Source organism: Toxorhynchites rutilus, chromosome 2, assembly GCF_029784135.1.
Source record: "Toxorhynchites rutilus septentrionalis strain SRP chromosome 2, ASM2978413v1, whole genome shotgun sequence".
In the NCBI taxonomy this organism is placed as follows: Eukaryota; Metazoa; Arthropoda; class Insecta; order Diptera; family Culicidae; genus Toxorhynchites; species Toxorhynchites rutilus.
Window position 1 is genome coordinate 312,181,915 of NC_073745.1, and position 24,799 is coordinate 312,206,713.

The following is a 24,799-nucleotide window of genomic DNA, read 5'->3' on the forward strand; positions in this document are numbered from 1 at the left end:
CCGCTTGAAGGTAGCACTCATGAAGAAGAGGCCATCTTTGATAAACAGAGGCCGCATTGTCTTCCATCAGGACAACGCCAGGCCACACACTTCTTTGGTGACGCGCCAGAAGCTCCGGGAGCTCGGATGGGAGGTTCTTTTGCCTCCGCCGTATAGTCCGGATCTTGCACCAAGTGACTACCACCTGTTTTTGTCCATGGCGAACGAGCTAGGTAGTCAGAAGTTAGCCACAAAAGAGACCTGTGAAAATTGGCTATCCGAGTTTTTTTGCCAATAAGGAAGCGAGCTTCTATAACAGGGGTATTATGAAGTTGGCATCTCGTTGGGAACAAGTCATCGAACAAAACGGCGCATATTTGACTTAAAACAGATGATTGTAACTAATTTTATGAACAAATGAAAATTCAAAAAAAAAACCGCAGGACTTTTTTGACAGCATAATATCTCTGGAAACTCAGAAAAAAATTAGTGGTTCTATGGTTGTGCAACGCAGTGTAGAAACAATCGAGTATCATTGGATAAACATTATTAACGCCCAACAAGTTATATTTACAGAATTAACATACTATTCATATGGAAAAAAAAAACAATTACGAATCATAAAGCTTTCAACGGCCTTAATATTCAATAACCATCTGTATAGCTATAATTACATAAATCAAACTTTTACATAGGTAACGATGATTTAATGAGAATTAGCTTCATAAAAAACTTTGAACCCTTTAGAGAAAGCTTTCCAGTTCACTATCATAACTTGGTGTGTTGTGTTGAAGTGCCGCAAGGCTCATAAAGAGAACTTTAGAGCACAGTGTACGTATAGTAACCTCTTTGTTTTAATTGGCGATTAGGTAAAGTTGGTAGGTTACGATTTTTCCCCTTTTGCTATGATAGTTGCCCCACATGAAGCACTTTTTACATTTTAATTAGTCTGAAACGAAATTCTGCCCTTCCGTGATATCATCAAAACTAGTCCCAAGAATCATTCATGCGCCGCTTGTGCCACTCATTATTACACATCTCGTGCAGCACCATTTTACCGGCTTAACACAATGCAGTCAACATACGTAAGTGGCCCATCGTCACATCATTCCACAGAGTGGTGTGAACAATCCCATCAAGCGAGTAGTTCTCGCTTAGTTTAATATCCCTCCAGGGTGTCTTTTCGATGGCAAACTATGAGACATAACCGTACCAACTTTTGCATTCCCACACCGGACCGTTCCGAGGCGGTGTTTCGCCAGGACGATAGCCATCGCCGTCGTCGTCGTCGCCATCGTTTTGCTGGAAAATCTTAACCCACCCATCTTCATCTCCACCGGCTTCCCGTCTCGAGTGGTACGCATTTCTGTGCTAATGTTGCTGAAAGTTTCCGTTCCCCAAGCGCGAACAAGTCTAATTTACATAAACTGCCATTTCACCATCCTCAGCGTCTTTCCGCTTCCTTATCGTGGCGTACCGATGCGATCTCGCCGATCGCCCGATTTTATCTCAAGAAAACGTGAAATGCATTCCTTTCGTTTCTCTAACGTCGCAAAAACTGCAGCTTCACTCGGATCGGATTGGTTTGATTTTATGGAAATGAAGAGAGAAAAAATGCCCACTTACCTCAAAGTTCCGCTTCAGAATCGGCCCAGCCTGGGCAATGTACAGCGTGGAGGCCGCATCGAAAATTAGCATTCGGGGGTCCTTCTTAACCACAACCGTCTCCGTCTCGACGCAATTATTGTAGAACACTATCTTATTGTTGAGCACCTTAAAAATCAACTTGATCCACGACTTGGTGTACGGGATCTGGAACGACGCCAGTGGCTGGCTTTCGCGCTGAGTATTCGCGTCGGTGTAAATCAGCGTAATGTTCCATTGATCCGTCGCCAGGATGGGCTCCAGCAGCAGACCCAGCTGGACAACGGTATCGAGTGGATTGACGACGCTGAAGATGTAACCACCGGAGCGGGATCCGGGCCGAACGGTCGCGATAATCGTGAACTCGGTCAGTTTCTCCGGCAGGATGGTCCGGTAGGGGGATTTGATGTCCGCGTTGGCCGCCACTCCGAACGCCGGGAAACCGTCCGATCCATCGACGAAGGTGATGCCGTCCTCCGGGGGGATTTTGATCGCCAGCAGCAGGTCGAACTCCGCGAAGACATCTGGAAATAAGATGAGGAGAAAGGTGGGTGAATATATGAACCAAGGGGCGTCGGGCGAATGTTTCGAAAGCGCTTCTCGAACGATCGCACTGTTCGTCGATCGTTAGCTTTTCTGAGAGTGTATTGCGTGTGGCATATTGTGAGGCGATTATATTAAGAATGTATTAGCACAACACACCGTTTCCTGCTAAGCGGCCGTTACACGATCATGATATTATTTCAACAGTATTTCATCATTAATTCATCAGTATTTCCTTATTAATTATTGTGTCGAGACGAACAATAATTATGTGAATCCGGATTTTATGATTTCGGCACACTATTACTGTAAAAACTATGTCATTATCATTGTTTACTGGTACTAAACGGTGTACGAGTAATTACAGGGCGGACTCGATTATATACAGTCTCCGACTTCTTTTTACTGTATATAATGAGTGATGAGTGATTTGATCGATTTCTCTTCATCAACTTTTTCTTTAGTTAATAACTAAACTGCAAAAACGTTCCAATTTGAGTTTGCTGTAGAATCCGATAGATGAGGTCCTGAGCAGGGATGGTAAAAAATCACACTCAACGATCAATGAATAAGTATATCCCTCTAGTCGGATGTTTTTAAATCACCCCCAGCAGGCGATGCTCTTTTATTCTTCATATGTACACAGAGAGAATACTTGGAACGGTGAGCTACTAAGATCTCAAAAAAGCAATATGAAAGCGAAATCCCCACTGCTTGCACTCTCGAAACATTACTTCTACTACTCAAGTTTTATCGTGAGAGCAAGCCACAAACGGTTAATCCCATGCCATAGAGCGGATGATGAGTTCTTGATCGGAAAGTGTAACAAGAGACGATCAACTGAAATCTTACGACACTCATCGAGGGATTTTTAATTCTCTATTGCACAGACCGCAGTGAGTGGCAGACTCAGTCTCGTGTCGATTTTATTTTGCTGTCGTCTCCCGCCCGATAAACAGCAGACGGGTAATGGATGCAATTGATTTATTTTATTACCAGCAGATTTGGGCGAATCTCATCCCGCCCAAAATCGTTTTATAGATTCCAATAATTCTGAACATTCACATTTCTCTCCAAATAATTTTTCCAATAGTAATTCAATTAGTGACTTCACGAAACACCTGACGAAAAAGTAGACATTTAACACGTTATTACACATAAACGGGTGAACTTTTTTTTTGTCGTGTAGTGCATGCTTTGTTTACATGTAAAAAAACAAATCATTTAGCGGTCATTAAGTTGTTTTCGAAATGTCGCGGATTGATTTGGAAACTAAAAAGAAAATTCTGTACAATTAGTGCACAGAAAAGGGTGTTACGTACCACAAAATAGCAAAAAATCAAAGTTTGTTCAGAAAGTGTTAAACGAATCGTCGCAAAATTCGGTAATGAGTGTTCTTTCGAGGATCTTAGCAGAAGTGGACCAAAAACCGGAGTAATCCCGAATTGCACCGAAAAGTTGTAAATTATAATCAGAAGAACAGGTCTGCATCTATTCGTGACTTTCCCAAGAAGTTCAAAACCAGTGTGGGGATGATTCATCGGATTAAACAGAGGCATGGGGCCTGATTCTCGAATACACTTCACGGTGGAAACGAAATAAACGGCACGCTATTAAACTACGTTTTACGAGTTAGTGAAGTGTCGAAGATAATAATGAGTTTTCAGGCAGAATGAGCACTTTTCAAATAAAAAATCATTAATGAAAATTAACTTCTTCGTATCAAACTGGTATTCAATGTGAGTGGAAAACTTTGTTTTCTTCATGTGATATAATAATCTCATACAAAAATTTCATCTGAAGATAATTTGATATTATAATGATAAGTTTCGTGGGAAACTAATCTCGTATCCAGATGTCGACACCGTACCGTTGTCATCGCGGATACGTTTCATTCCGTTTCCACCGTGAAGTGTATTCGTAGTGTATTCGAGAATCAGGCACATGGTCTAAAGACCTATAGAATGCAAAAGTGGCCACACAAATATCGGAGCAGCAAGATCGCGCTAAAACACGAGCTCGAAATTTGACGGCGCCAGTGGTTGTGCGGTTAACGTAACAGCCTCACAATCCGATCGGCCTGGGTTCAATCCCAGCTGGCCTCGTTGAGATGTTCTGAGGCGAAAAATCTCTGGTTACGTCTTCCTTCGGAGGGGAAGTAAAAGAAGTTGGCCCGGCTCATGAGTTGTTGGGTCTGATAGGTAGGAACAGGTGGAGTCGCCTCCCTGATGTCGGTGATTGGCACTGAAGTGGCGGAAATAGGCCGACGAAAAATAAGCGAAGATAAAAAAAACGAGCTCGAAAGCTATATGAGGGTGTTTTGAGCAATCCCAACCGGTGCATTCTCATGGATGACGAAACATACGTCAAAAAAGATTTCAGAACACTGCCGGGATCTCAATTTTGTGTATCATTTGCAGATACGATTGTTGTGATGGAAAAATTCGACCAAAAAGTGCTCATTTGACAAGTCATTTGCACGTGTGGCATGCGATCGTCAACTTTTTTCACAAAAGGGATAATAAATGCTCAAATTTATGTGGAAGAATGCTTGGTCAGGTTTTTATGAAATAAAGTTAACGTCAACAACTTTTTTTTACTGCGGAAGGATTTTGGCGATTTACATACCAAACGAATCGGAAATTTCCTAAGATTCGTTTGATATGCTACACATTACAATCCCATAGTTTGTATATGGTTTAAATTGATGAGAATTGGAAGCATTCCCATTTCCTCATACATTAGTTCTGTCCGTTTGTGTGCTTTCCCGAACAGAGCTGTCAATAAAGAGTAACTTATCGACGAGCAATGAAGGGAAAATCGTAAGAGTAAAGTCTCCGTGAACAATGAAAAAGAAACAGATTGAAGGGGAATATTTTCCTAGAGTATAAACAGTCTCGCTGAGGCAAACTTTCATTCTTCGTGAGAAAATCGACTGAACAACATCGTTGCTGGTCGAGCTGGACAGCAAGGGATCGAATGCCTTTCTCAAGGCAATGGGGGTGGGGGAGTAATATGATAGATAATGTAAAGTTTTCCAAGGGCCTTTTTGAAGGTTAGAGACGAATGAGCCAAAAAAGTTTAGAGTCTCAAGCAAGGAAGAAAAGCAAACTTTCAGTATCGTTCTGTATTCAAAGCAATAAATATCGGTTTTTCTTCCTTGTTTTACGTCATCACATGTCTTCGTTTCGGATTGAGCTTTGGACGTGACCAAATCACTCACTCGTTGATGTCTCTGGCATTGCAGTCATTGCATCAAACTGACGCCATTGCATTAAGGTTCTGAGCTACACAATTGTGTGGAGAATCATCAAGCTAGGCTATCGTCAGCTCACCAAAATATAAATGTTCTGGAATGAATTTTGTAAGTGATTTGGTTTCGCATGACGGTAGGAAAACTCACTCCACAAAGGATGACAGCTAGGCTAATCTAGACTGGCAATATTAACAGAAAGGGCTTCTGCTGAGAAGAGCGCGAAACGGAGATAAGTGTTTGTATATCCAGTTGCTTCAAGCCATCAATATATGGATCTTTGTGTGCTTACGTGCGTGCTACATAACCCTGTAGCATGGTACACTAATTCAGATATGTCGGCCCCTTGATTCTGCAAAGCTTTGGAACTGCTTCTTTTTGGGCAACTTTTCACAAGAGGCATTTGTAAGGTTCCACTGAGTGCTTGGACGTCGGTAGAACTGGGATGACAAAAATCATTCCATTCTAGCGACGCGGCACTAAGCATTTTCTTCTTTTTTTTTGGAACATGTCTTTTGTGGAAACGTTGAGCTGCATCCTCACCCAAAGGGGGAGTGAAAGAGCTGTTCCTGTTTCAGGTTTGAAACTCTGCAAAAGAACAGGTGCTTTGTCCCCAAATATGGGTTGGACTGAAGGTTCGGCAAGATCAGGCATTTGGGATTAAAGGTGGATGGCCTTAATGATTGAGGCAATTGTTGCGCGCGATAATTGACTTTAGAAACGTTATGAACTTGCGCACTTTTGTGGCATTTACATAACTAAGACAAAATTGATCTCACGCCTGACTGATCTGAGGATTTCTAAAGCGGTCACTTTATCCTAGATCGTGGAAGAGGCTGGATCCGGCGGACATCGCCAAGAGCCTCGGTGTGTTAGCGCAGGTCCGTGAGTCGTAGCTCTACTGAGCAAGCCAGTTGTAGGATTTCTTTTTTTTTCCCCAAGTAGATATTTCAAAGCATTGGCTAAAGTAGTGGCTAGGCTAGTGGCTCTATAGTAGAAATAGGGAGTTTTATCGTGCTCGAAAAGCTTATAAAATCAGGTAACATGTGCTTGTTTCGCTCGGTGGTACTCTGTGTGCTAACATTCCACCTGGATTGAATCAACTATTTCCTCAGCAGCAATTTTCCGACACACCGTTCAACAGCTAGAGCCGTTCCAGACCCCACGGTGCGGCGATAAGGTGCCAGCAGTACCACATGCTGAAGAGCGCGAAGCGCTGGCAGGGAGCACCTACAGAAACAACGACGACCAAACGAAGCGGAGGAGTTCCGCTGATCCAAGCGAGCTGCATCGACGATCGACTTAACACTTTCGACGCTCGAATTGAGTAGGATTTTTAGAAGGTATTTGATAAAATAGGCACTTGAATGTAACTATAGGATATGAAGAAAAATAATATAATAATAACCATAATATTATACTGTTTATAATACTCTTTTTATTAATTTATAGTAGGGTAGGGCGGGGCTAGTTGGTCATTTTTGAATGAATTTGGTTATAACTTTGTAGTACGAAGTTTTGCGTTAGAATGTTATGTACCACAATGAGGCTTACCTTCTACCCTTTCAATGAAAAATAACCAGAGAATCAATTATTTGACATTTTCCTTTCATTTAACGCACACCCCGCACACGGGGTAAATTGGTCAATAATAGGCATGTTATTTTTGAGCAAATAATAATTGTTTTGGCGTGGGACTACGTCTAACCGGAGTATATGGGGGGTAAAATGAAAACCTAAACACAGAACATGCAGGAAAAAATGAAAGATTCCGAATGCTTATAACTCGAACATTTCTTACTGGATCGGAAAGATGTTTGCATCAATTGATAGAGAATATTTCTACGCTTCTATCGCAATTAATAAAATGTTATTTTTCATCAGATAAACAATTGAATAACTGTAAAATGTTAAGCGTTATCTAAACGGCATAACTGCCTCATTTTGATTGGCCCGATCTACGATTTCCCTAACACAGCCATCAAAACCAAGCAGCCTTGGGTAAGTCAGCATTGCAAATACATGAAAGTCGGGGGTATTTTTGTTCCGACTGGAATGTGTTTCCCTAACACAGACTTTAAATCCAAGGAGCGTGGGGAAATTGGCATTCCAAATACATGTAAGTCGGGGGCATTTTTGGTCCGACTGAAATGTGTTTCCCTAACACAGAGATGTAGCGTGGAGAAATCAACATTGCAAATACATGAAAGTCGGGTGAATTTTTGTTCCGACTGAAATGTGTTTCCCCAACACAGACTTCAGAACCAAGGTGTCTGAGGAAATTGACATTGTAAATTCATGCAAGTCAGTGGTATTTTTGTTCCGACTGAAATGTGTTTGCTTAACACAGACTTTAAAACCAAAATGTCTGGGAAAATCTGCTCTGCAAATAAATGCAAGCTTCGAGTAGTTTTGTACTCGCTTGCCTTTGTGCAAATTAGAATATGTTTCTTTAACACGGTCTCCTAACCTTAGGAATCTGGGAAAATCGTGCAGACACTAGAGACGAATGAACTTTCAAGTTTAAATCCTTTATAGTATAAAAAGTAGAAGTTGAAGTTTTTGATTCATGCAAGTCGGGGGTATCTCTGCACCCGCATTTTTTGCACTCCGCAAAGTGTTTTCCTAGCACAGATTATAAAAGCGGGTACGAACATAACGCTTTGGCTCGGTTATTCATTATTGTATTGAAGGATATACCTTCATATCTTCCGCTCATTGAATTTCTACGCATACCATTTGATGATTAGGAAAATGTGGTTAACCATTTGCTGCGATAACGCCTATTCATTAAACAATATGCGTTCGACATACATGTCAAAATCGGAACTGAGTGCCTGAAGTTCATATAATCAAGCGAATTCGCGGTTCGATAAGTACGTATACTTGAGAGATGCAAACTTTAGAAGCAAATGTAAAATAAAATAATCGTTTGAAAATTTTCCCGTTCACAAATTTTGTTCTAGGCATCATACCAACCGTAAAAGGACTGTCATTAAATTTACTATCACAATGCATGAATTGGTCTACATGACATTTCACAATCTTTTTACTTACAAATCAGATATATAGAATTCAATTGAATTCGGGAATTGTTTCATTCTACAAAAATTTAATCAATACAAACGAATGATTGATAAGCTAAGGTAGTCCCACGTCAAACTTGCGGTTATATCATAGATATAACCCACCCATTTTTTTTTCCACTAGAAATTTCCTTCATTATAGATAAATTAATTAAATCAGAACAAAAACAGTTAACTAATATCGTTCAGCAAGTAAAAAAACAAATTAATGAAAATTCTTTCTTTCTTTGTTTTTAAGAGGCTTTAAACGTTGCAGTTCATTCGTCTCTTATTTAATGAAAATTTCAAATTATCATCGTTGATAGTTAGTCAGACAATCTTTTCTAGCGATTTCGTCTCTCTTCCACTTTGTGGCAAACCAGAGATGCCAGGTTTGAAGACATGTCTTCATTTTGAAGACGTCTGATTTTGTGAAGACATTTTGAAGACAATATGAAATATGTGAAGACATTTCAGTATGACAGCGTACGTGGATTTTTAAAAGATATTATTTCCATGAAATTCTAACTATTGGCCGAAAATATCGTCAAAAAAGTAGGGCTTTAGTCTTGGCGAACGAAGCGGTCCGAATACATATTGTCTCTAGAAGACATTAGTTCATTCGCGCTCGAAAATTCGAATGATTGTGACATTGAATTTCTATTATTTTGGCCCTACTATACAATAAATTAACCTAGATCATTCAAACGACCACTTCACAAATCGAAAGTTTTCCGATTACATATCTTTTCTACAATTAGTTTCATGGATATGGTTTGAGTTACAACCAAAATTTCAAAGCTGAAATAAACAAATAGAGTTATCACAGTTCTGTTTTTATGTGAAGAACTTTCCTCCGATATTATGGTGAAGACATTTTCTCGTACCATGGCAGACTTTTGAAAAAAATCACCTGGCATCCCTGCGACGCACAACCGCTTGCATTTGTTTTGATGACATTTGTACTGTTTGCCTCAAAGTATACAGAAATAGCCTCCAGGTATGCCACATTACTCAATGCATTATTGTGAGTTCTGATATTCAATGTAAGCGTTTATTATATTTAATGAAAATTTTACAGCGAAAAATATAAATATGACAATAATATTGCAAGTAGTTTGTGTGGTGGTTGTCTCGTTTCAAATAAACTGGGTTTAGCAGTAAAACATATGCTTTCTATATTTGTTTATAGCTTGCGTAATGAAACACGGCATACCTGAAAGTTTTATATGCGTTGCTCTCAAACGAGCAATTTGTGTGACCAACTAGCCCCTCTATATATGCAAAAGAATACTCATGAAAATTCAACAAAAATAATAATAGCGATTTCCATTAAACCTTAAAGCTAATACGAACAATAAACTTTTGTTTTACGTTTGAGCCGATTTTTTTCATGGTTATTAACCAGTTTTAGAATACATTTTATAATGCGCAAACCGTGAATAATTTTTGGCGAAATCGGAACCATTTCCGTATTTTTTAACCTACTTAATAAAAAGTTTTTCCGATTTGCTCATTTTTTTTGTATCAGCAATTCGCTATTTTTCATCTATAGATCGCTAATTTTTTGGACGCTCAGATTCCAATATATCGCCACTGACCAACTTACCCATATGACCAACTAGCCCCGCCCTACCCTACGGATGGTTCGTACTACAGTTTTTGCAAAACCCCTATATTATGACTTTGGCATGTGTTATTGTCATCAATTCGTCTTCAATTGAAAACAAACATTGCTAAAAGTTATCTATAAACTAAGTTTGATCTTCATTTAATTATTTAATCGCAAGTTGGGCTCTGCAAGAAACTCAAAAACATCGCGTTGGGCGTCGAACGTGTTAAGAGGAAGAAGTACACGCTGACTAGACCAACAGCAGCATCGACGACCGTAGAAGGAAGCCCCGCTGACATATATAGCGGACGCAGCATATAAATTGGACAGCGCACTCAAAAAAGGTCGTGAGTTAAAAAAAACAATTTAATTCCTTGCACAAGACGAAATTAGAGCCGGTATGGTCGTGAAAACATTATTTCAGTAGCGATTGTAGCCGAGCGAGTTGGTCGACCGGTCTCTCATTATAAGGGTACCCGGTTCGAATCCCAAATTGAAATATACTATATGATCATATAGAACAAGTGAATAATTATATAACCACGTACGTGTGTCGAATTGAAAACCCTATGTTCCGGCGATGCTAAACTTTCCGCCGGTTGCGATTGATTGAGAAAGAGATCAATGATTTTGTTATTTTTGGTTGGCACACAACATGATACCCGAATACATGAATGAAGGATGAAAGTGATACAACGAATGGGAAACGAAATAGATGAGAGAGAGGACAAGCACGATTGATGGATTGAGTGAAATGCCTTAAAAATCAAGTAAAATGATGATGAAGATTATTTAGAGTACAGTGAAGTTTTTTTAGAAGATTGAAAGAGCCGATTGAAGGATAGTGTAGTGGAGTTTTAGGTAGAGAGAGAGAGTAAGTGAGATTAAGGAAAAGGGAGGAATGAAGAGAGTAGAAGATAGGAAATAAACATTGTGTAAATAAGAAATGTTGGATTTTTGAACCCCTCAAATACACGAATTTTTATTTTAGAAGCTAATATTTTTGTATTTCTCTATTTGTTACTTTGAGGGGATTCATAGTTCCTGAATCCGGTTTGTGAAGAAGTTTCCGACTAGCGAGCCTTGTTTTCCCCGTTGGTTTGTTTAATGATTTTTTTGTTGGTTTGGTTTCCCAAGCGTGAAGGGAAACCGTTGACTGTTTTGATTATTACCTGTGATGATAACACAGGCCGAATCGAGATCTTCATTATCAATCTAAGGTCGAGTGTTGCTAGCAACAATTGCCACGGTAATCGTTTCGTTTCCCAAAGTGCTTGGGACGGTCGAACCTGAAACCTTTCTCTGTTTGGGGGTTTAAAGGAAAAAACCTGCTCTTTGGCAAAGTCTCCCTTAGAGGCGAATGAACTGAAATGTTTAAAACCTCTATAATTCATCACGTTCGTTTTGGCAAAGTCTCAGCTGGGCACAGAAACCGTAATGAACGGTCTCATTCGGGAGTGGCGTTTAAGCCGTTCACTAGACACTCCCCCATTCATTCAGATCCGACCGTCTCGGGTTACAACCCGTACGTAAAAATAGTGCATCTTCGCTATGCTGAAACCCCATTTGTATTTGCTTCCGTGTGCATCGGCCCTGTAACGATGCCACAATCGCCTAATTTTTTTATGCTATGATTGACGATTGTTTTGTGTTGCTAAATATGCAGTCGTAATGATAAATATAAACAAGGAGGGGAGATAGAGGGAGGGGAATATTTACTCTAGGGTATTAGTAATGAATCTCTGCTGAGGCGAATATTCAGACTTTTTCCAACCAGTTAACATTGTTTGTTTTCTGTCACCAATCAGTGAACTGACGCTATGGTGAAGCAGGTGTTAAGGTTGTCTACCAAAAAAATAATTTGGGGAATACCAAGTTATTCAATAAGTTATATTAAGTTATTATTTATTTAGGCTCGTGTGCTAGTCGCAAAACTACTTTCAACTAGGATTACATTTGCGCTAATCTTGATCATAATGAAGCAGTGCTACTCTTTTCGAGGTTGTTGAAATTAGCAGATAGAGTTTATTTCGTTTATTTAGTCACAAAGAAAGTAAATGCCGTTCTGAAATTTTGTATGCGATTTGGTTTCGCATGCCAGTAGCAAAACTTTCTCCACTGAGGATGACAGCTGCGCTTATCTCGAGCATGTATTGTTCTGTGAGCACAATAATAAATCATCAAACAATTATCGTCAAATGATTCTACAATTAAAAAAAAAAACATTCCAGAGCGACCAAACTGGTAGAATGGTTATTTTAAAATTTTCGTAGCATTATAAAATAATATCCGCAGTTATAAACAAGCGACTTGAATCAAACCACAGCGTAGTTCTACGTCAACAATGCGGTCGTGTATTGAACACAACCTCCTATAATATTTTTATTTTTATTCTTTATTTTTGAGACTTTCAGCCGCCCGGAAAGTGCACAAAGACTACTGTGCAGAATTTGATGAGTGGAGTTAAACCTAAGGTTCGATCATTTTTTAGAAATCAACAGACTTGATTTTGATTTTTTCATTTCATTGCTATGTAAACTTAATATTCTTGAATAAAATTCACTCTTGTTAACACTTTCCGAACGTTTTCAGTTTTATTTTGATGTTTGAAAGTTTAAGATTACTTTTCGATACACTCCTTTTTTGATGAAAAATCGGACAGACCGTAGATCGACATTAGAGGTAACTTTTAATTCGTTTAATAAGTAAGCACAGTAAGTATTATATCTTTTTTACAGCATGGGAAGCGTTTTTTTGAATTTTAATGATAAGGGTTTTGACATAAGTATTTCGGAGGTGTCCTTTCTAAAACTAAAAATTGTATACATTTTATGGTACTTTTTCTCCGCAAGAGAGGCGAACCAGCCTAAGGCTGAAAGTCTCTATAATAAAGAACTAATTATGGTACCGTAAAAGCGGCTATCTTTGATAGCTTTTTTAATCATTATCTAAATGTACATCTCTTGAACGGGTTTTCCCCACTTTTTAAATTTTATAAACAAATGCTGGATATTATAGAATCCATATGCAACAACAAAACCCATCTGTATTGTTTCAAGTTTGCTTTTGATTTTGTTTTGTAATCAATGGTCAGTTTTCTGTTTTCGGGTAACTTTGATAATGCTGAAATAATAAAGGAAAATATTACAAAAAATCACTATTTTTATTACGATAGATTATATTGAGGTAAAGTTTCATAAAAGGGCTGCTCATAAACCATGTGGACATATTTTTCGTGGGTGATCCCAAGGTGGTCATCCACATTCCACGTCGTTAGAAGACTTGGAATTCCTCTCCCTTTTTTCGACAGTCTTCTAGTTATATCATAAAACACTTTTTATGAATTGTGGACATTTGCAAACTCTTCTTTCCCACTTGATTGGCCACGTGGAATGTGGTCCTTTACGTAAACTATGAACAGTCCCAAATATTTCTGACAGTCCAAGGGGTCATCCGTAATCCACGTGGACTTGTTTTATTTTGTGATTTTAGGTTTTCTCCACTCTTTGACAGACATTTGCCAATTTCCTTCTCTCTCATAAACCGAAAATTTGTATAGAAGTAGGCAGGCTTTTCCTAAGGAGACGTCTACATTCCACGTGGGCAGTTCAGGATGAGGTGGAAATGGTTCAAGTAAAACACCGAATATAAAGAAACGAGCATTGCTCTAATTTTTATTCAACAAATTAAAAACAAAAAAAAAGTTTACAAAAAGCAAATTCAACGTTTAGTTTAAAAGAGTATTTCTTGAAGAATTTATGGCAGGTATAGTAATTAAATCAAACATATTCAGGTTTTGCGTGATCCTGTTAATTTGTCACGATGCTTCTTGATATCTTTGGCAGCCTGATTCGGCTATGAAACATTTATTTGATTTTCAATCCGTTCAAGGTTGCAGAGAGACGGTTCCTTATTCCTTCCTGTTCGTTAGATCTTTCAACGGACGACGGTTACGAGTTGCAAGCTTCGGCACTTTGTTGGTAGATTTGGTCTTTGCTTTGCCTTTAGCATTCGGGTGGCGCACTTCATTAGCATGGGCATCATCTTCGACTTCGGGCGCAGTTTCAACTTTCAGTTTTTTGGCCACCAGCTGCTGAACTTGCTCTCCGCTGATACTGGAACCTGGCTGAACGTCAATCAATCGACGCTTGCGAGGAATGGTTCGCTCCTCAGCTTTTCCGAACCGCTCTTTTTTCAGCATAATCACTAGCTGTTCTGAGAAGGATGAGTTAGCTGCAGTTTCTCCAGTATTAGACTCATCTCCGCTGCTAGGAAGATTCTTGAGGACTGCATTTTTGTTCAATGGATGAATTCCAGATGCTTTAAACCCAGCTTTCATATTCTTTGCGCTGTTTGCCTGCATATTCCTCAAAACCTTCTTCAAAAGTCGAGGAAAGATGTGTTTAGGAACACATCCTTTGTTCTTTTTCTTCCAGTCGCTCAATGTATCTCTCCATGCCTTTTTCAACGGTCCAAAATAGACTACATCAAGGGGCTGGCATAGGTGTGTAGAGTTAGGCGGCAGCAGAACGAAGCTGATGTTGTTGGCAATGCAACTTTGTAGAACCCGGAAGCTCAGGTGTGAAGCAACATTGTCGCCGATGATGATACGTTTTTTGTTGTTGCGAAGTCCCTTGAAGTATGGTAGTGCTACCGTGAAGAACCAGTCCTCGAACACAACAGAGTCGAACCAGCCTAGAAATGAATTAAAATTAGAAAAAAAAATGAGTGGGTTATATCTATGATATAACCGCAAGGTTCACGTGGAACTACCTTAGCTTAGCAATCATTCGTTTGTATTGATTAAATTCTTGATTGAATGAAACAGTTTCCAAATTCAATTGAGTTCAATATATTTGCTCTGTGAGTGAAAAAAATGAACAAATGCCGTGTAAAGTCAATTCATTTATTGTGATTGATTGTTCTTCGTTACAAGTAAATTTAATGACGGACCTTTTACGTTTGGTATGATGACTAGAACAAAATATATGTACGGAAGAATTATCAAACGTTTGATGAACCAGCCTAAGGCTGAAAATCTTTCCAATAAAGACAAAAAAAATTATCAAACGATTATTTTATTTTACATTTCCCTCTGAAGTTTACATCCCAAAAGTGTACATACTTCTCGAATCTCGAATTTGCTTGAAACTGGGAAGTTCATTCGCTTCTAGTGGCTGCACGATTTTCCCAGGTTCCTAAGTTTAGAAGATCATGTTAGGACAGACATATTCCACTCTGCACAAAGGCAAGCGAGGACAAAAGTACTCGCAGTTTGCATTTATTTGCAGAGCCGATTTCCCCAGAAACCTCGGTTTTGAAGTCTGTGTTAGGGAAACACATTTCAATCGGAACAAAAATACCCCCGATTTGTATGAATTCGCAATGCCGATTTCCCCACGCTTCATGGATTTGAAGTCTGTGTTAGGGAAACACATTCCAGTCGGAACAAAAATACCCCCGACTTGCATGAATTTGAAATACCAATTTCTCCAGGCACCTTGGTATAGAAATCTCTATTAGGGAACACATTTCGGTAGGAACAAAAGCTCCCCCTACTTTCGTGTGTTCTTTTTCTTCTTTTTGGCTTCAAGAGGGTTTAAACTTTTCAGTTCACTCGCCTCTAGGCTCTTTCGTGTGTTTGCAATGCCGATTTCACTGCTTGGTTTTAAAGTCTGTGTTAGGGAACATTTTTCGATGAGAAAAAAAGTCCCCCTACTTTCAAGTATTTGCAATGCCGATTTCCCCAAGGCTGCTTGGTTTTGATGGCTGTGTTAGGGAAACCGTAAATCGGGCCAATCAAAACGATGCAGTTAGGGCGTTTAGATAACGCCTAATATTTTACAGTTATTCAATTGTTTATCTAATGAAAAACAACATTTTGTTAGTTGCGATAGATGCGTAGAAATATTCCCTATCAAGTGATGCAAACATCTCTCCTATCCAGTACGAAATGTTCGAGCTATAAGCATTCGAAATCTTTCATTTTTTCCTGCATGTTCTGTGTTTAGGTTTTCATTTTACCCTCCATATATTCCGGTTAGACGTAGTCCCACGTCAAAAAGGAATTTCTACCAATTCTACACATATTACCAGATTTTGTGCGGTTGTATCTACAACCTTTTGGTCCTCCCTCGGTCCACGTTGGATACAGGTGGAGAGCTGCATAAACAACGTATGGTGGCAGCACTTTTCCATTGCCTGCTCCCGCAAACATCACAGAAAATGAAGATTTGGAATGGTCCATAACCCTGTCGACGTGTTTTTGTCCTCTTTGCACTACGACTTTTGTCGATCCCGGATCATCGCTAAAGTTGGTTTCGTCGTAATTTATCATGTTTTCTGACGGAACATCATCCACGGTTGTCGCCAGATTGTCAAAGTATTCATTGATCGTTCGTGGATCAACTTTGGCACGACTTCGTTTGATGTTCTGGGACAAGCGCGATACTGAGTTGTGCCGTTTTAGGAATGAGTTAACCCAATCTTTTCCGGGAGAATTGTTCTTCAGTTTGGTGTTCATCTTGTTGTGATCGAGGAATTGCTTGATTCCGGCCACACGAACGGTATCAGCAAGATCCTTTTCTTGTGCATCAGTTAGAATGTTAGGGGAACCTGGTTTCTTGTCATGTAGTCCGTGCACCCAACGTACCGTACGGTATGCCGAAGCTCCATGAAGCCGCGTAAATAGATGCTCCTTTTTTCTGCATTTCAGCTACAGCTGCCTGTAACTTTTTGGGTGTGTAGTCTGTATAGGTTCTTTTCTCATTCTCTCGCGACATTTTAGACGGTTTAGACGGCACTACAGTTATCAGAAAACGAATAATAACTTTGTTAAAAAATCACGAATATGCACCGCAGGAGGAACTCGTTGGTTTGTTTACAAACAATGCGTGGGTATGGTAGTTTGCTCATTCTGTCGAAGGTAGTCTGGATCTTATCAGTGGAGCAACCTGAATGAACAAACCATTATCCGATTTTTGAAATATTGGATGTTTCTTAGAAAAATGCAAATTTAACGCACATATTGACATTTATATGAATGAATATTTGAGAAAATATTGAGAGTAGTATACCAACATTAAAAAATCTATATTGGACTATAGCTCCCTGGGTTAGTTATATGAGAAATATGTGATTGTTTTAATGGCTTATAAGAAAGCTCAAAATCAGTAAAAATGTTTATTTACTTTCTTGATAAATGAACGACGCAAACAGCACAAAATCATAGCTGTATACATAGAATATCACCTCATTTACTAAATGGTAACATATGTGCTAAAGGGTGTGTCACATCAAATTGCATCACGGAAAAAACGCTGTAGAAATTTAATTTTTAGGAATTATATCTTCAGCTTTCGCTTTAAAATCAGATAAGAGTGTATAGATCACGTTGGCCATGCTTCACTGTCAATTTTTCGTAAATTTGGAAAAATGTCGTCGAACGAAAAAGAGCGTCGTGAATTAATCCTGTGCACTCATTTCGAGAATTCGGAGTTGTCACATCGGGACATCGGTAAGATGCTGGGAATCGTCCAATCCACGGTCAGCAGAGTACTAAAACGATACTTCGAGATCCTAACCATCGACCGGAAGGTGAAGAGCGGCAAAAATGGATGCTCCGTCAGTGAAAAAGATCACAAGCGCGTAGTTAAGCAGTTTAGACGTGATCCGAGAAGTTCGGTCCGGGATGTCGTCAATAAGCTGAATTTGTCAATTTCATTCGTCCAGCGTACCAAGCAGCGGGAGGGCCTGCGTACATACAAGGTTCAGAAGGCTCTCAACCGCGACGAAAGGCAAAACATGATGGGGAAGACGCGAGCCCGGAAGCTGTACACCGAAATGCTGACGAAGCCGCATTGCCTGGTAATGGACGACGAAACCTACGTCAAAGCGGACTTTCGTGAGCTGCCGGGCCTGTTGTTCTTCTCCGCAGAGGACAAATTCAGCGTTCCGGAGGAGATTCGCAAGCAGAAACTATCCAAGTTTGCCAAAAAGTACATGGTGTGGCAAGCGATCTGCTCTTGCGGAAAGCGGAGCGCCCCCTTCGTGATGACCGGCACGGTAAACGGGCAGGTTTACCTTAAGGAGTGCCTACAGAAGCGCTTACTACCACTATTGAAGCAGCACGAGGGCCCGACCATCTTCTGGCCGGATCTCGCTTCGTGCCACTATTCAAAGGACGTGTTGGAGTGGTACGAAGCCAACGGGGTCACCTTCGTGCCAAAGGAAATGAACCCGCCCAACGCGCCGGAGCTTCGCCCAATAGAGAAATATTGGGCGATTATAAAGCAGGCCCTCCGGAAGAACCCAAAAGTTGTCAAATCGATGGCGGACTTCAAGAGAAAATGGATTTCTGTTCAAAAAAACTACAACCTTACAGAACCTTATGGACGGGGTAAAGAGGAAGGTACGAGCATACGGGCTTGGGCTCGAAGTATGAAAAATGGAAAATTCCAAAAGTTGTTTAATAGTTTTTATTTTACTGTCTAAAATTTTCAAAAGGATCGGTCTACTGGGCGAATTTCTACAGCGTTTTTTCCGTGATGCAATTTGATGTGACACACCCTTTATTTATAGTAAATATAACGAGAATAATGTGATAGGTAGTTATTTGCAGGTCATCATGCGCTATCAATGTTACCCGCACTATCAAAGTTAGCCGCTTTTACGGTACTAATTAAATTGATTTTACAGCGAGTTATATGTAACAAATTAACCTCCATTACATGTAATGGAAAATGACATTGCATGTCACATTGCATTGCATACTTAGACTGAAATCCGAAAATTACAAATCAATTCAAGAAAATAGATATCCAAAAAATTCAATACAAACATTTGAATGATCTTAGAGCTTCGGGATTTCGATTTTTTAATTTCAGAGTTTTAATTTAAAACTTTTGATCATTACATTTCAGATATTTGGATGTTTAAATTTTGGTTTTATTCTAACTCCGAATCCCGAAGATCTAAATTTAATAAAAAAAAACCCAGAATTTAAACAGGACTTTCTCAGCGATTTGTTTTTCAATGAGTTCCGTTTCTAGTTGAAACTCAAAAACATTCGAAATTGCTAATGAACAAATCTTCTGGAATGAAGTGTCAAGAGCCTTTTTAATGTTCTATGAGATTTTCAGGTCGATAGTTGATATAAACATATTTGATTTTGGTGAAAATTGTTAAACTGTTAAACTGAATTTCTAATCGTACTAACCAGCAGTGTTGGAAAAAATCATCTTCGCTAAGATCAAATGCATAGATTTTTGGGCTAGGTTGCATCGAAAACCTATATATTCCAAACGAAAATTAAAATGACAAATCCAGGCAACCATTGAATATGAGCAAATGAACTTATGTCCTTCAATATGTTTTGATGTTTATTTTTTCCACCCAGTGTCATTTTCATCTTGATTATCGGAAACGTCAGAACTGAATTTCGTTTCAGCCGAATGAATATCAGCTGTTTTTTAACTTCTAACCTGAGGCTGCTGTGTGCGGTTGGGTTTTGCAGTTGCCGGATGTCGTAATCGGAAACACCTTATGAAATTTCCGATGTCGCAAATGACTTGACGGCAGCTAAAACCACTCGTTGTATCCATTCTGCATATGCCGTTGCTACCGTCTCGTCAAATAAAATTTATTTTGAACTTAAATTTACTGCCAGAACGAATATCGTTTCGGATGTGATGAATATCAATTTGTTGCTTTTGATATCCAAAGTATAAATAACAGCAAAGTTATGAACCCCCCTCAATGTCGCATTCATTCATTATAGCAAATTTGCTCATGCAACAGCGATATGAACAAAATGAACTCGTTTGTTATTGTCATCTATATAATGAGGGCAGTGTGTTTCAAGCTGAAAAAAAGTCATTTACACTGGAACAAAATCATATTCGTTTCTCGTGAATATTTGTTGATATTCTAAGACACTGCTAACCAGTCTACTAGTAATGTGAATAACAATGATCGTGTAAGAGTCATTAAAATTTAAGTCAAATATGCGCCGTTTTGTTCGCAAACTTGTTGCCATTTAGAAGGCAACTTATTATCCCCCCCTTATAAACGCCCCCCTCCCCCCACCTTATTTGCAAAAAACTCAGACAGCCAGTTTTCGCAAGCCTCTTTTGAGGCCAACTTAGTATCACCAAGAGCGTTTTGCATGGACCGGAAGAGATGATAATCACTTGTCCAGACTATACGGTGGGTGCAATAGGACATCCCATCCGTGCACCCGTAGCTTCTGGCGGATCATCAAAGATGTGTGAGGCCGAGCGTTGTCCTGGTGGAAAACAACACCATTCCTATTGATTATAGATATATTTACCATAGTCTCATCATTAAAGTTTATTCTACGTTGAATCAGACGAACATATTACATATAAAATCTTGTTCAAAAATTTTCTCTCGAGTAATTTTACACTCTGAAACGTATTCCTACATTAATAACTCTGGAGATACATCTACATTCACATTATCCTAAATAAAGCAATGCTGTTCCTAAAACTTAAACTAGTTGTAATTCCATAAAATCGTCAGACAATCTGGTTTCATGAAATTTTCTAGCACTATTTTGGGAAGCCACGAAGCAATTTAGGGTAGAGAAAAAAAAAGTTAGGTACAAAGTTTACCTTAATGTAAGATATATACATGTGCGACCCGGAGAACTATCCTGAAAAATCAGGAAGGTTGGCATCTCTGCATGTGGAGGTTTTAGGATGCGATGAATGTTTCTATGGTGGTTAAATACTCCTCCCCCTCTCTTAGAGAGCTGTCATACAAACAAATTTTTTTTTTGCATAACTAGAAAAATGTTTGAAGGTATTGATAACAAAAAAAACAAATTTTGGGCGTGACGAAGTTTGCCGGGTCAGCTAGTTTAAAATAAAAATGTAAGGTGTCCATTTTTCCCACACCGTCCGTCTTTCCCGACCGACTCCTACAGATAAGTTTCATTCAGATAATGAGAAATTGAGCTGAGCTTGAGCTTGGGTAGACTGTACAATTCGTAGTTGCTCTCCGTGATTGACCTGAACCAACCAAATTGCACAAAGAGCACACAGAATGACGCTTGGGACTAGCAAATCATTCTCGTTGTGCAATTTTCGGTGATTCGAGTTTCATTCAGATAATGAGAAATGTTCAAAAATCAAGAAAAATCAGGATCATTTCAGAAAGATCAGGCAAAATTGAGTGTTGATGTTTGAATGATTTTGAATGATTTGCTTATTGCTTATTCCTGGCTATTATTTTGAATAGAATATTCTGAATCAGTCAGGAATGAATCAATCACCTATTCAGGTCCTCGGAAAATTCTATTAGGGGTAAGAACTTCTATTCTTTGGACACCATAAGAATGTTCTTTCACGTCAAAACCGGTTACCAGGTTCAATTTAACTTTTGAAATCATTGAAATCACTTCCCAAGATGAACACTTTTAAGAACGGAACTTTCAGTTGGACTCTTATGTGAAAAAGTGCACATACAATTCCATTTCAATTCGAAGGATCTTTTGGCTAAATATTCATTCGAAGAATAGTTTTTGATCCGTATGCACCAGACAAAACACAATGCCGACGCATCCATCATAACGGCAACTGCTAGTTACCCATGCAAAACACATACAATTTCCAAACTCCTGCCAGTGAATGTTCTACCCATCTCTACTCACCTGAAATGGTACAACGGTGGCGACGGTTTCGGCGTCGTTTAGCGCTATCTGCACCTCGAAGTGCGGATTACTCTCACGTGCGCCGCTACTGCCTTTGGTGGTCTGATCCGTGGTGCGGGGGAGTGAGGCGAAGGAAGGCAAAAATAAGCAGAGCTCAGCCCACCAGTTCCGCTCGAGCAGAATTATTGCTTCCGCTCTGCATCAAAATACCCTCACGCGAGAAGGGGGGAACTTCCTTCTGAATGGTGGCGCTCTGTGGCGAGGCAATGCCTCGTTAGGAATCTCACATTCGCCTTTTTTGCATTAGCATATGCAGAGATGTTTTCCACTTCTCGACGTGTTCTCGGCTCATGAGGCAGTAACAGTTTTATCGGAATCCACCCTCTGGGACTGGGACTTGCGAATGAAAATTTGTCTCGAAACCGGTTTGCTCATGCTGGAGCCGAGCCAAGGTTCATATTCTGTTTAGCAATTGCAATCGGACATCCGACATGGTGGTGGTGTCTCGTTGAAGACTCCAAAGACGTGACGGTGATTCCACCGCCTCCCCCCTCCCCCACCGCGTGGTTTGACTCTGCACTCCCAAGACTCGTTTGGGGCGAAGATAAGGAGACACAAAAAGATATTACAGCAAGGAATAAGGAATGGAATCACGCATTCGAGTGACAGATTTAATACCTGCTAATAGTGAGCCGGAGGGGATGGTAAAGAGGGCGAAGACGGTCGGTGGTGTGTCCCAGAGGTGTGATTTGCGAAACTGCTTGAATGGCCTGGAGCAAATTAAAAAGTGAATGAAGAGAATTTGTTGTGCTGCTGAAGTTTAAGCTTTCCAGCGGGAGGAACGTGTGAATGTTGAGCAGTGTTTGTCATGCATATCATATCCGTGCCTTGCTGCACGGGTGGAGAAATTGTTCGAATTTGTTACATTTTCAAGTTTTCTCGATATGAATGTTTTCAATCAGAGCTTTTCCGATGTTCATGGTAAGTTTATTCGTTTAATGTCTAGCGCCCCAGTGGGCCCCAGAATAAATGACACAATTTTTCAATTGCGTTTCATATTAATTGGGTAATTACGACAGAAAAAGGTCACTGTCAGTTCTGTGTATACCCTATGAAAGCCTCGCGAAGTTTAGTTTTGGGATTGTATTCGCCAAAGTTCAAACCAAATGACATTTTCAGAAGTGTCCAACAGTCCGGAGTGAGTCGGCGCTTTGTCTCCTGCACCTTGAAAAGGTTCAAGGTTCAAATCTGAAAATGTCAATGTGCGACACAATGAAGACTTCAGGAGGACTGTCAGGACGGAGAATGTGACTAAACGCGTAGGATAATTAGAGTAAAATCGGCAAGATCTGATCGTAAGTGTATTGCAAGAATATTTTGTATTTCGACTGCTATCTTGAAAGCTGTTCAATGATGGTTAAGAACCCATAACTCACGTTGCTGATGTAACTTAAGGTCTCAAGACGATTGGTTTAGATTCCAGTCTAGAAATCTCAGCCGGAAATTCTCTTTTTTTTGTATTGAAAAGTGTGTTCCACGTTGTTTTTTTTTGTCAATTCAATTCGTACAAAATCGAACCTGACGCTCGCTCATCATAGTGGAACGTCTCGATGTGCTCGTGTTTGGTCCGTACTTTTGGAAATGAAATCGTAGGGCATGTGGTTAATTCCATTTGCAATATCGTAAAAGTCGTAAATCACTCGCTAGAAATGTAAATGCAGTGATCTTTCGTACAGAAGAGAGGAGATATTGCATATTAACATAGTCCGTTCATAACTTATTGGATATAAACAAGCCATTCGCGTTTTATAATACTCAGTCTCGGAACTCAAAGCATAGCAACAACATATTTGCGCACATACTGTCTCAATTTCTGTCACATTTTCAGGTGTTCTTCAACTCGTATGCAATCACACAGTTTAACCTTTTGCGGTCGTATTAAATTTGGGTATGGGTGTTGAAGTGGTCGGAATGATTTTTCTTTGAAGAAGCAGTGACACATGCAAGATTATGAAAAAAAAATGTTTTTTTTTCTGTGGACTATATATAAATATTAACTTAACAATGTATTTTAATGTAATGTTTTATATAAAAAAGATTTTATCACTTGAGACTCTTCTTCTTGAATGGCGTTAACGTTCCCTGTGGAACTTTTGCCGTCTCAACGTATGCATTAATTAGCGTCATTTATTAATGCTTAGTTGAGATTTCTTAAGCCGAATAACACGCCTTGAATGTATTCCGAGGGGCAAGCTCTAGAATACGTGTGACCACAGTGCAAGTCGAAGGAAATTTATTTGGCGAAAAATCCCCCGACCAGAACGGGAATCGAACCCGAACACCCGGCATGATAATGTGAGACGCTAACCACTCGACCACGGGTGCACAATATCACTTGAGACACCTATGCGATTATTCAAATAACATGAGACACCTATGCAGTGCAGTGCTCCCGTGGCCGAGTGGTTAGCGTCATAACTAACATGCCGGGTGTTCGGGTTCGATTCCCGTTCTGGTCGGGGGAATTTTTCGTCAAAGAAATTTCCTCCGACTTGCACTGTGATCACGCGTATTCTAGAGCTTGCCACTCAGAATGCATTCAAGGCGTGTTATTTGACATAGAAATCTCAACTAAGTACTAATAAAAATGACGCAAGTAATACTACGTTGAGACGGCGAAGTTCCTCTAGGAACGTTAGTGCCATTGAAGAAGAAGAAGAAGAAGAGAGACACCTATGCAAACAGTAGTTCTGATATTTATGAACAATCTTTTCCATCACATGTTGTAATTGCTAAATTTGCTGTTCTGATTTTGTCCCACATTCCTATGCATTCAACGCACTGTGCGTTGTCCTATGTGCTGACTACTTTGTTTGTTACTGATTACCGTTTTCTATTACTCATAGGAGCACCGTATTGATTCGTGAACAGGTTCACTAGACATTAAGCTTCGTTTAGGAAAAACATAAACTGATACTATTAGAGATGAACCAGCCTTTGGCTGAAAATCTCTTTAATAACGAAAGAAA

At 39.6% G+C, this 24,799-nt stretch overlaps 1 protein-coding gene across 12 annotated transcripts in view; it reads right to left on the minus strand.

The window, feature by feature from the left end:
- Positions 1–24,799, minus strand: part of LOC129770678 (collagen alpha-1(XVIII) chain) — a 742,307-nt gene that overhangs the window by 420,229 nt on the left and 297,279 nt on the right. For all 12 annotated transcript variants that reach the window (XM_055773649.1, XM_055773645.1, XM_055773650.1 and 9 more), the window contains exon 5: positions 1,606–2,147. In XM_055773649.1, the coding sequence (XP_055629624.1) occupies positions 1,606–2,147 (542 nt within the window). The remainder of the gene's footprint in view (positions 1–1,605; positions 2,148–24,799) is intronic.